The following is a 10,877-nucleotide window of genomic DNA, read 5'->3' as shown; positions in this document are numbered from 1 at the left end:
AAGCCTAAATTGAACTAGCGCAGGATTCTCCTAGCTTATTGTTAGTTTATTTGTCACTAGTTATGGACTGTTATAGGACTGCATGCATGTAAACTTATTTAATTTCAGTTTTGTATCTTGTTTTAGTTTTGTAGTTTAGCCTACAGTCTTCATTTCTAATAATTTCTGTCATTCTGACCACAGGCCGTATAAGCCCCCGGCTTTGGCTTTACTGAGTTTGTATTATATGAGCGATGGAATAATAAAGTTAAGTTAAGTTAAGTTAAGTTAGAATCAGAAAATTTTAGGTTTCCTCTTTCTAAGAAAAATAGTGTAACCTGGGTGATAAAATATAAAAAAAATCAAACTTCAGAAAATCGTAGGGAATTTCTTTGACAAGCTTCGAAAATTGTACATGAATAGAACATCTATCTAGAAATTTTAAACCGTCCTCAAGCAAAAGCAAATTCTCGGCAATATTTGCTTCTACGAACAGATATTTTACCGAAAACAGTCGTTGGGTGCCCCTGTTTACATAACTGTCTTGAATTTCCCCAACGCCCCCTCGTATTTACATCAGAGTTCTTTCTCTTTAAATCGAGAGTGGGCGGCGTCTTCTTTTATCCCCATCTAACTTAGACGTTTGAGTATAAACATTCCTACCTTTACAAAGATGATCGAGAAATGTCCTGAAGTTGCGACATCTAGAAGCAGCGAGGAAAAAAAGTCACCCAAACTTAACTTTCAGTGACATCTCATGTTAGCCGCCATTTTGATTACTTGTGCTCAGTCTTTCTCGAACGAGAAGCACGAAGTGAATTGTGGGCGGGCAATCCGAGCACGTGCGGCGCTGCACGTGCCAAACGAAACGGTGGAAACCCAGTAGTCATTCTTTTAAACTATCAGGTGCGGTCATACTAGAGGTCTTCCCCATGGGGAAATCGCTTGGGTTGGGATGATCACTTTCATATTTGCGGTCATATAGCTGCGATAAATTACCGAAGGGGAAGAAAAACTTGAACCCCGGTTTGTGGGAAATATCGTTGTAGACATTGAAGGTTTGGCAAGAGTGATTAAGCCAACCTCGTCCCCAGGGCTTTTCCCTTAAAAAATGGGTGGGGCGGGAAAAGGCCCTGGCATCGGCTGGTCACGTGCACAGCGTAAATATTCCTGAGAAGCTAATTTATATGCAACCCGCTGGTTTTGCGCTGACAGAAGTCGAAGGGAGTAACAATGGAAAATACTAGCATAGAAAACTATGTCAATATTTTCGCGTGTGTACGATTCAAAAGCTGAAGATCCATTTAATTGTGCATTATTCAAATGCTATAAGTTTACGAAAGGGCGTACCGGCTCTACGTTGTCACGTACAAAATATATCAAATGCTTCAGAGTTGAGACAAGCTGTTATTGACTAGTACTTTGACCGAACTTCATGGAGTCGTAAGTGTGATTTTGTCCAATGTCAAACAACAATGCGGGCCTTTGCCTCCAGGATTGAACTTGATTGAAATAGAATTGTTCATCAAAATGCTTTATGGATTCTGGTCTTCTCTACAACCCGACCATGAAACAAACAAATCTCCGCGCCGGATGCAAGTCAGCCCACCAGCCAGGAACGATGACAGGTCGCCGATCTGAAACATTTGAAGACCTCTGATATCTTTTCTCTCTTCGAGGATAAATATAAAGGATTTTCCTTATATCAAAGGGAAGATAAACTGATCGATTGGAATCAACTATAGCTCTGTCAATTTTAAATGGACCCAAGTCTTTCTTTGTTGCCAGTCGTTTGATCACAGAGGTCAATCAATTTTTTTAAAAATACAGGTCATACAGGCTAAGTTTAAACCAACGCTTGTCGCTGTGATATGACTGAGAGTTAAGGTGAATAGAACTAGGCTGTGTACGGCAGCCGTCTTCGCAAGAAATGAAAGAAAAAAATCTGAAGAGTCGAGAAAGCGGACTTTTCCAGTACATACTTTATGCATGTACGATATATACCGCTCTATAAACAGAAGTTTTACAAATGTTACTCGCTGTCCCCTTCATAGAAATCGAAGAAAAGCAAAAAATTACCAAGGCCAGTATCTGTGACAAAAAGGAAATCTTGCAAAACCTTTCGTTAACCGTTAAGAGCCATAAGAGGCCGCCCAAGATCGCGCGGTGTGAAGTTACGCATAATTTTAGCTTTTCACATAGCGCTAATTTATTACACCCAGGATTTTAGGGTGTACGAGGGGACACGTGACCAGCCGATGCCAGGGCCTTTTCCCGCCCCACCCATTTTTCAAGGGAAAAGCCCTGGGGACGAGGTTGTGATTAAGCCCTTAATTTTGAGACTGAAAAGGAAGGCGTCGACTTGCCTGGGACCAGAATCCGCATTGGGGGGTGGGGGGGGGGGAGGAAGAAGACGTAGGCGAAAACCAAATCGTGGAGCGAGCCGAGAGGTATTTAGTCTGCTACACAGCCGTTTTTAGTGTCGTCACGCAACGCTCTCAAAGAGATTGTTGCGTGACGACACTAAAAACGGCTGTGTAGCAGACTAAGTGGCAGTCTGGGGAGGGGAAATTAAAGGGTAGCCCGGGACCATGCTCCGCAGTTGGGGAAGAAGGCAAAAAACGAGGTCAAACAGCAAAAATATTGGCGAGCGAAGCGGGCCGTGGATTGGGGCTCGCTCTGCCGCTCGCCGACATTTTTTGCTATTTGACCCGGATGTTACCTTCTTCCCTTCACTGCAGATTCTGGTCCCAGGGTAGACGTCGACTTCATTTGCGCTTAAAAGAAAAGCAAATTCTAGCCTAAATTCTCGCTTAACCGGTACGGGTTGACTAAAATGGTTGAAACGACCTCAAAAGAAAAGAATTCTTTCGAATGTTGTGCAATGGTCGGCGTTATATGTCTTATATAGGATGAACGATGATTTCTTGCCGGAAATTAACGGCAAACTTCCGCAAGTGCCTACCTATCACTTATGACAGCTATGGAGGATCACTACCATGGGGGGAGGGGGAGGTCAAATACTTGCTATATGGGTATTATACTATATGTGCTCTTGCTAAATGTAACGTTTTTAGACACTTTTGGGTGCAGAAGTCTTTGAATTAGAATAGGAGTGTCAGGGGCACCCAACGAGAATATAGTTCAAAACCACTTAAACATAGAATTGTTAAACGTATTTTAGTATTTAAACGGTAGATATAGGCATATTTTTATCCCCTAAAAATTTTTCATCTGTTCGGATTTCCTAGCTGAAAGTCAAGTGATCCGAGAATTATAGGGATCAAAACTTACCTTTTCGAAAATTTTAGCTAGAAAAAAGGCTCCCGAAAATTCTAGGTGACCTTTTTAGGGTAAAAATCCGTTAAAAATAGGCAATTATACCATTTTTTAGATTTCCCAAAATCCTAGAAGAGGCAGGCAAGCAAGAAATTTTACAACAAATGTTTCGAAAATTCTAGATCTCAAATCGTCTTGCGAACAGATATTTTTCCGAAAATTGTCGTTGGGTGCCCCTGGAGTGTGACTAGCACAAGAACGTAGACACTCGAATATTTTCTGTTTTGGAACGGGATTCTCAGATGGGGGATTTGGGAACTAGGCTTTAAATCATTTACTAATGGATTGACGAAAGTCACACTAAAATCTTCATTTTTTTCCTACTAACAATTTAAAACACAGACCATCTTTGTTCTTGGTTTCTCAATATAGCAATACACTAGTTTCTGTATCTGGCATTTCAAAGCGTCATTTCTGAAATAGTGATAAGGTGTTTGGTTATTGACAGTTTCCTGAGCCTTCATAGCTCATCTGATCCCAGAGGGATTTTCGTCAGTCAAATGAGTGCAAGGATCTTGAGTTGCCATTTTGGCTCATGCGTGACGTCATTTCGCACAAGGTGAAATTGGCGGGAAGCTTAAGTTTGTTTATTTTTCTATTATTTGTAAGGGGGGTCCCACTAAGGACAATAACGGACTGGGGGAGGTGCAAACAGCAACAAATAACTCTGAAAACGAGGCTAAGTGCAAAACTATTCTTGTGAAAACAAGTTTTATTTGCATGAAAATAAAAAATTATTTTCATGTCAATAGCTTTTCACTTAGCCTCGCTTTGAAACAGAATCTTGGAGCAACTCGGAAATAGCCTTAAGACTGTAAAAAAATACTTAAAGTTTAAGACCTTCATTTTCTACTAACAACTCAGAAATATACAATATTTATTAAAACTAACTGGCCATAATTAACAATAAGTCATAAAAATTACAAAGAGTAATGTATATTCTTAATATAAGAGCAATAAACTAGTCATAATTAAAAATAAATTGAAAAGTAATATACTGAAAGTGAAAGTGATCTACTGAAAAATAAACTGAAGAATTTCCTTCACAGACTATACATCTAGCCTTAATATTTCTTTAAGTGATGAAAATTAGTTTGGATCATGACCGTTTATTTGAACCTTCAAAGTCTACATTTTTTTTTCTTATAAAAATTTCCAAATAAAGGAGACCGGTAGAAAATACAAAATGGCTACCTGACAGTACCAAACCAAGAGTTTGCAGCCGCTTTCTCATTGGACGCAAGTAATTACGCGTGATCTGTGCTTACAGTTGATTTTCAACGATTGTCGTCGAACAAATGCCTTTTGGATCAGATGGACTGGAAGGCTCAGAGAATGATCAATAATCAAACCCGGCACTATCATCTTTTTATTTCGGAGTGGAAACATTAACCTTTCTGGTGTGACCTTGTCTTTTAAACAGCTAGAAACGCACTTAAATTTCATTACTTTATATGTGGCTTAATGTTTTCCTAGTCGTGTCAATAAACACCGCTGTTATCGCTAGCGAGCCAAACATTACGTCCTTAACATACTATAATAAATATTTTTTGAGGAGGCCTCCAGTCACCTGAAGGTGGTTTTTAGGAGAATTCTCTAAAAAAAAAAAGTCACGATATATAAAAAGAACACTAAGATACGTTTAGAAACTAACACTACAAGAAAGATTTGAAAATTGAACCAACATTACAAATACTAACTACGATTCAAAATGATTTAATAATGATTTGCAGTTGTGTTTAAACTGCGTTTATACTGCGGGCGCGATACTCTCATGGAGTGGACCACATAGAGAACAGTCTCATAACTGAAGTAATTTTCAGTTGAAAAGATATGTTTTTTCTCGCACAAAATTATTGTAAACTATCCGTGTGAATGGAATCTGCTAAGGACAAGATATTTACACTGAACAAATATTGTGCCTTACACACTTTTGCACAAAAAACTTTGCAAAGAAAAGGATATATGAAATTAACTAAAATTCCATTTTTCTGTTCTTAAAAGACGAATTATCAAACAAAATGGACAAAACAAACGCAGTGGGACAAAATACGCCATTTCTCTATTTGGAAGGGGTTTGGAAGCGACAAGTAAACTTGTAAAGAAAGTTACTACAAAGCCTGGCATTCCTTAGTTATCTCAAAATCTAGCAAAATCCTTTTTGAAAACAATTTTTCCGAGTCTTCAGTGATATATGACTAGAACGTGATATATAGCTGATTCGAGGTTGTCACGTGTAAAAATGAATTCGAGACATTAGTGAACGTCATCAGTGAGTATTATCATATCCTTATGTTTCGACCTTACACGAAGACCTTTGATATTTGTTCATCGTTCGTTTCGTTTTTATTGCTTTCCTTGTGTCCCTGTGCAAGCGACCTTGTTACCGCCGAAAGCAACTCATCATTTAGAGTTCGTTATGCTGTGCTGTTTCCGTTATATTGTGCTGCAATGCAACTGAAAAAAAAAACATCATTGTTATAATTTTATAAGAAAACGTATAAGGGTCGTAAGGGTAAATAATGAACAGACCTGGGCCGAGTTGTTCAAAGCTGGGTTAAGATAACCCAGGGTTAGTGCGAGATTTGCATTCAGATTTTGAAAGATTAAAAAGCATTCCAGTTTTAATTCTTTTTGTCTACAAGCTGATGATTGGAAGCTCTGAAAATAACAGAGAAAATTATCCGAGAAAATGCTTTTGAACACAAGAAAAACAAACCCGGGTTAAATTTAACCCTGGGTTAAGCGCTGATCGGCCTTCGAACAACTGGGCCCTGCTTCTTAAATTACCCAAAGGTAGGTCATTTCCGAGATTTCCGAAGCGTTTGTTTTAAGCTCTCCGGAGGGCTTAATTTCGGAAACTGGAAGTGAAACATTCAAAGATAACATCCCTTTATTTCTCTAAACTGCAGAAACGTTTGTTGTAACTTTAGCCCCAAATTTTCAAGTTTGTTCGTGGTAATTCCACGTTAATCTTCTTTGTCCGAAAAAATTTATCTTATAAGTATTATCACCTGGTGGTATTTCTACCACTTTTGGTGATTTTCCACGTTAAGATAGTTCTTTTCTTGCGTTTCATTGACGCAATAACATTTTCAAGTAAACTTACCCAAAGAACCTCACCTTTATTGGTCGAAATTTAAAGTGACGTCATCGCCAATCAGCATAAATGGTGCCCAGTACTCCACTGCACTGAATTCTTTTGACTCCCGCATCATTTTCATGGCCTCATGAAGCGATTTACTTGCACTCTGCCCCTTGACCAAATGTTCGTAAAAGTGTCTCATAAACACCAGAGTAGCTTCGTCGTTAACCGCCCAAAGTGAGGCAATAACAGAACGCGCACCAGCTCCTAAAAAGGCACGTGCGATACCAACCACGCCCTCAGCCTTGATCTCTCCTCGTCCGCTGTGACAGCAGCTCAAGACAACAAGCTTGGCGTCCAGTCTTGCATTCAACACATCTGTCATCGTCAAGAGGAAGTCTTTCTCTTCAGGAGGTTCAGAGCTGCCAAGATTAGGTGACAACAGAATTTCACCCCTTTCCGCAGAACCATGAGCTGCAATGTGAACTAAAGAAACTGAGTTTAGCCTACTTAGCACTTGTTCTTTTGTAGCGTTCTTTCCAGTGAGAGGCTCAACATTTAATATCTGTCCAATCATTTTTATCTCCTGTTCAGCACCAGGGAGCTGCGGAAATCTTGTTAGTTTTCGTTTTTCTCCGCTTTTAAGGCGCACAGTCTCAATCCACGGGTCACCAATCAGAAGGGCACCAGATGTACTATGGCGCTCCTCTGGACACTCTGACAGCAGCCTCAAGCTTGTTAGTGACGGAGCCAAACGAATTCTCAGCGTTTCAGATAAATACCTGAAATTTTGATCCAAAACAGCAGCATAAGGAATCAAGAATGATGAACCATCAGGAACAATGATAAGTTCCTCATCTTTTATCAAGTGTGAAATCGGTGCGATCATAACATCATACAACTCTCTTAAAGCATCACCCCCAGCTTGTGACGATATAAATTCTTTTTCATTGTCACCCCTATCGGATAAATCTTCAATTGGTTCGTTGTCTGGATCATCCAGTGAGCGATCTTCGCACCTGGCAGGTTTAGTAGCACGAATTTGTTCGTATGCTTTGTTAGTCATATCTTCCAAGGTGTAACAGAGTTTTTTTTCCATAAGCTGCCATTCTTGGTCCCTTTGCAACACCCAGAAGAACACTGATTCGAAAGCTTCCGCAAGAAATGTCATAGGCGATGAAATAAGGCTTGAAATGTTAGTTATTCGTTCTATCTCCCTTTTGATGCTGATGGAGTTGATTTTGCACCGAACTGGGATTCCATGAGATCCGTGAGAGCTTGCGCTCGTCCCCGCTCAGCTGTGACAAGCGTCTCTTTGGTCTTTCTTTGTCGTAACTGACTAATCCACAAAAATTTGTACGTTTTTAATTGATCCCGAAAGCTGATTTTCCATTCATCTTTCTCTTGAAGAAGGAACCTCATCGCCTCAAACACTTTTATACTGGATTCATAACACTCTTCAGCCCTAAGGAAATCATGAAGCTTAAGAAAACTAAGACCAAGACTGTTGTACGTCTTTTGTTCTAACTCTTTGTCTCCAATCTCTTTTGCGATACGAAGAGCTTGCTGATGAAACTCGATTGCTTTTTTATTATCACCGAGACAGTCATACGCAATGCCAAGGTTGGTATATGCTGTGCCTTCCGAAGGTTTGTTTCCAATCTCTTTTGCGATACTAAGAGACTGTTGAAGAAATTCGATTGCTTTTTTATAATCACCGAGAGAGTAATGCGCACTGGCAAGGTTGGTATACGCTATACCTTCCGTACGTTCGTCTTCAATCTCTTTTGCGATACTAAGAGCCTGCTGATGAGATTCGATTGCTTTTTCATAATCACCGAGACACTGGTACGCAGTGCCAAGGTTGGTATACGCTGTGTCTTCTGAACCTTTGTCTCCAATCTCTTTTGCGATACTAAGAGACTGCTGAAGAAATTCGATTGCTTTCTTATAATCACCGAGACAGCCATACGCAATGCTAAGGTTGGAATACGCTATACCTTCTGTATGTTTGTCTCCAATCTCTTTTGTGATACTAAGACACTGCTGATGAAATTCGATTGCTTTTTTATAATCACCGAGACATCTATACGAATTGCCAAGGCTGCTATACGCAGTGCCTTCTAAACCTTTGTTTCCAGTCTCTTTTGCGATACTAAGAGACTGCTGACAAAATTCGATTGTTTTTGCATAATCACCGAGATAGTGATACGCACCGCCAAGGTTAGTATATGTGCCGCCTTCTGTACCTTTGTCTCCGATCTCTTTTGCGATACTAAGAGACAGCTGAAGAAATTCGATAGCTTTCTTATAATCACCGAGGCATCTATACGCAATGCCAAGGCCGGTATACGCTTCGCCTTCTGAACCTTTGTTTCCAGTCTCTTTTGCGATACTAAGAGACTGCTGACAAAATTCGATTGTTTTTTTATAATCACCGAGAGAGTAATATGCATTGCCAAGGTTGTTATATGCTTTCCCTTCTGAACCTTTGTCTCCAATCTCTTTTGCGATATTAAGAGACTGCTGATGAAATTCGATTGCTTTTTTGTAATCGGCGAGATGGTGATACGCTCTACCAAGGTTGTTATATGCTTTGAGTTTTCTATCCGTGTCTCCTGCCTGTTTGGCCTCATTTAATTCTAACTCGAAGTAATTTCGAGCACTCGTGAAATCACAGCGTTCGTAAGCTGCAACTCCGAGGTTATAACTGGAGGTTTTGTCGTTTTGTCCATGTTTACCTTCATCTTTCCTGAAAGACTTAAAACAGAGGAAAATTATTAATATTAAGGCTGATTTCTACTTGGCTTGCACTGTCACGCAATGAAAAATAAAAATGCAAACCATTCAATACAGAAGGACTAGAATCTGGGAAATAAAAAAAGATAAATATACAAAAACCCTTGCCAAGAATCAGGTCTGTGAAATATTTCAAATGCGAGATATTGGGAAAAACGGTTTACCTAAATTTATAGAGCTTTGTATGGAAACGCCATGTTGGTGTCCCTTTCAGGAACACCAATATGGCCGCCGGATACCAACAGAAACATCTGTTTTCGAGTTTTCCTACTAATGCGTGAATTCTTCGCTTGAAGAACTCATACAGATTACAGTAATATTAATTCTGAGACAAGGAACGTTTAGATTGCAAAATCTCCCAAAATCGGTCATGTTTTTAACCCACGTAAGAGCTTTCCCGGCCGCCAGCTAAATGCCGCGTCACGCAAAAGCCTGGAAATTCAAGCGTCCTCTCTCGCAAAACGAAGAACCCTTTCGAACCAAAAATTATTCTATGTAAAGGTGTTTAGGTACTGTAATACCTCGTGAAAGTAGAAACTCAGAAGAATCGATAGTTTCTTAGTTTGATTTTTGGTGACGTCACGTGCAACTATCCGTTAAAACGCTTATTTAACCTTTTAAGCCTCAATATCTGGTCCCCATACAAACTCTTCACACTGATCTTCCTTGAAATTTATAGCGGAGCTCCACCCGCGCGCGCAGCGCGCGTGGACGGAGCCCCATAGCTAAGGAAATGTGGTAATCTACCCATCCGAGAAAATTTGGTAATCACGTGACCGTACGCCCGACCGTCCGTCCGCACCACAGGGAAACCAATGTTTACTCTCACACTTTCTAGCTAGTTTGGGAGCCCAAGAGAAAACTAATAGCACATCAATATTGTGATCAATTGACAGCTGTCAAAACAGGATATCCGCTGACCAGTATAACCTGACCGTACCGCGGGCTCAAGTGTCGACCCATGGAGGTCGAGTACTTTTTTGAAGTTATCCGCTGACAAATTACCAGTTTCAAATAACCGCAGGCTCAAGTCTATTTTTTCCAATGATTCATATGAAATATGTTGTGTTTATGTCACTATGGCCCCGCACTGTCAAGATTTTGATTTCAAACTGACCTCGGACGCGAAAATTCAGCCACTTTTTTAAAAATAAAGGCGGGGAAGACCTTTCTTACCATGGTCACGCGTTGGTCACGCTCTACGTCCAATTTTTGTACTCTGATTGGTCAAAATGTGACAGGTGAGTTCATGCGGAAAATTTATGCAGCATCTTGAAAGTTGTTTACTTTGACAGCAAAAGCTGACAGAGTTTGGTGTCAACTTGTGATGTTTTTAACTGTCTAAATCTTTTTCCACTGGATGTACAAAATGAAATACAGCTGCTATCAAGAGTCTTCTGTTATCCATGGCTGGTTTGTTTATTGGGTTTTTGGTTGAGAAATGCATCGCTTGTCAAAATTGGGTAATCCGATTTCGGATGGCATCGTTTTCGTCTTTCACCTTGCTCAATGCGTAAGAGGGTTTAAAAGTCTCAAGCAACTATGGCCTCCCTTGATAGCTTTCAGGAACTGAATCTCGAATGGTAAGCCTGAGTAATTATTGTATTTGATATTTGTTTTTGTTATATCTAATTTCATGAAGTCGAGCACAGTTTATGCGGCAAGTTTTTGCACG

The 10,877-nt window shown here is 40.0% G+C and overlaps 2 protein-coding genes across 2 annotated transcripts in view; both read right to left on the bottom strand.

The window, feature by feature from the left end:
- Positions 1-4,089: 4,089 nt before the first annotated feature.
- LOC140952333 (tetratricopeptide repeat protein 28-like) lies at positions 4,090-7,922 on the bottom strand. Its single transcript, XM_073401754.1, has 2 exons — positions 6,442-7,922; positions 4,090-5,775 (listed from the first exon to the last, which is right to left on the bottom strand). The coding sequence occupies exon 1, from the start codon at positions 7,572-7,574 to the stop codon at positions 6,444-6,446; it is 1,131 nt and encodes a 376-aa protein (XP_073257855.1). The 5' UTR covers positions 7,575-7,922; the 3' UTR covers positions 4,090-5,775; positions 6,442-6,443.
- Positions 7,613-10,877, bottom strand: part of LOC140952365 (uncharacterized) — a 5,563-nt gene continuing 2,298 nt past the window's right edge. The window contains exon 2 of the mRNA XM_073401786.1: positions 7,613-9,163. Coding sequence (XP_073257887.1) covers positions 7,613-9,163 — 1,551 coding nt within the window. The remainder of the gene's footprint in view (positions 9,164-10,877) is intronic.

The sequence above is a fragment of the Porites lutea genome, chromosome 11 (assembly GCF_958299795.1).
Source record: "Porites lutea chromosome 11, jaPorLute2.1, whole genome shotgun sequence".
In the NCBI taxonomy this organism is placed as follows: Eukaryota; Metazoa; Cnidaria; class Anthozoa; order Scleractinia; family Poritidae; genus Porites; species Porites lutea.
The sequence above is the reverse complement of the archived record's forward strand: the minus strand, read 5'-3'. Positions and strand labels throughout refer to the sequence as shown.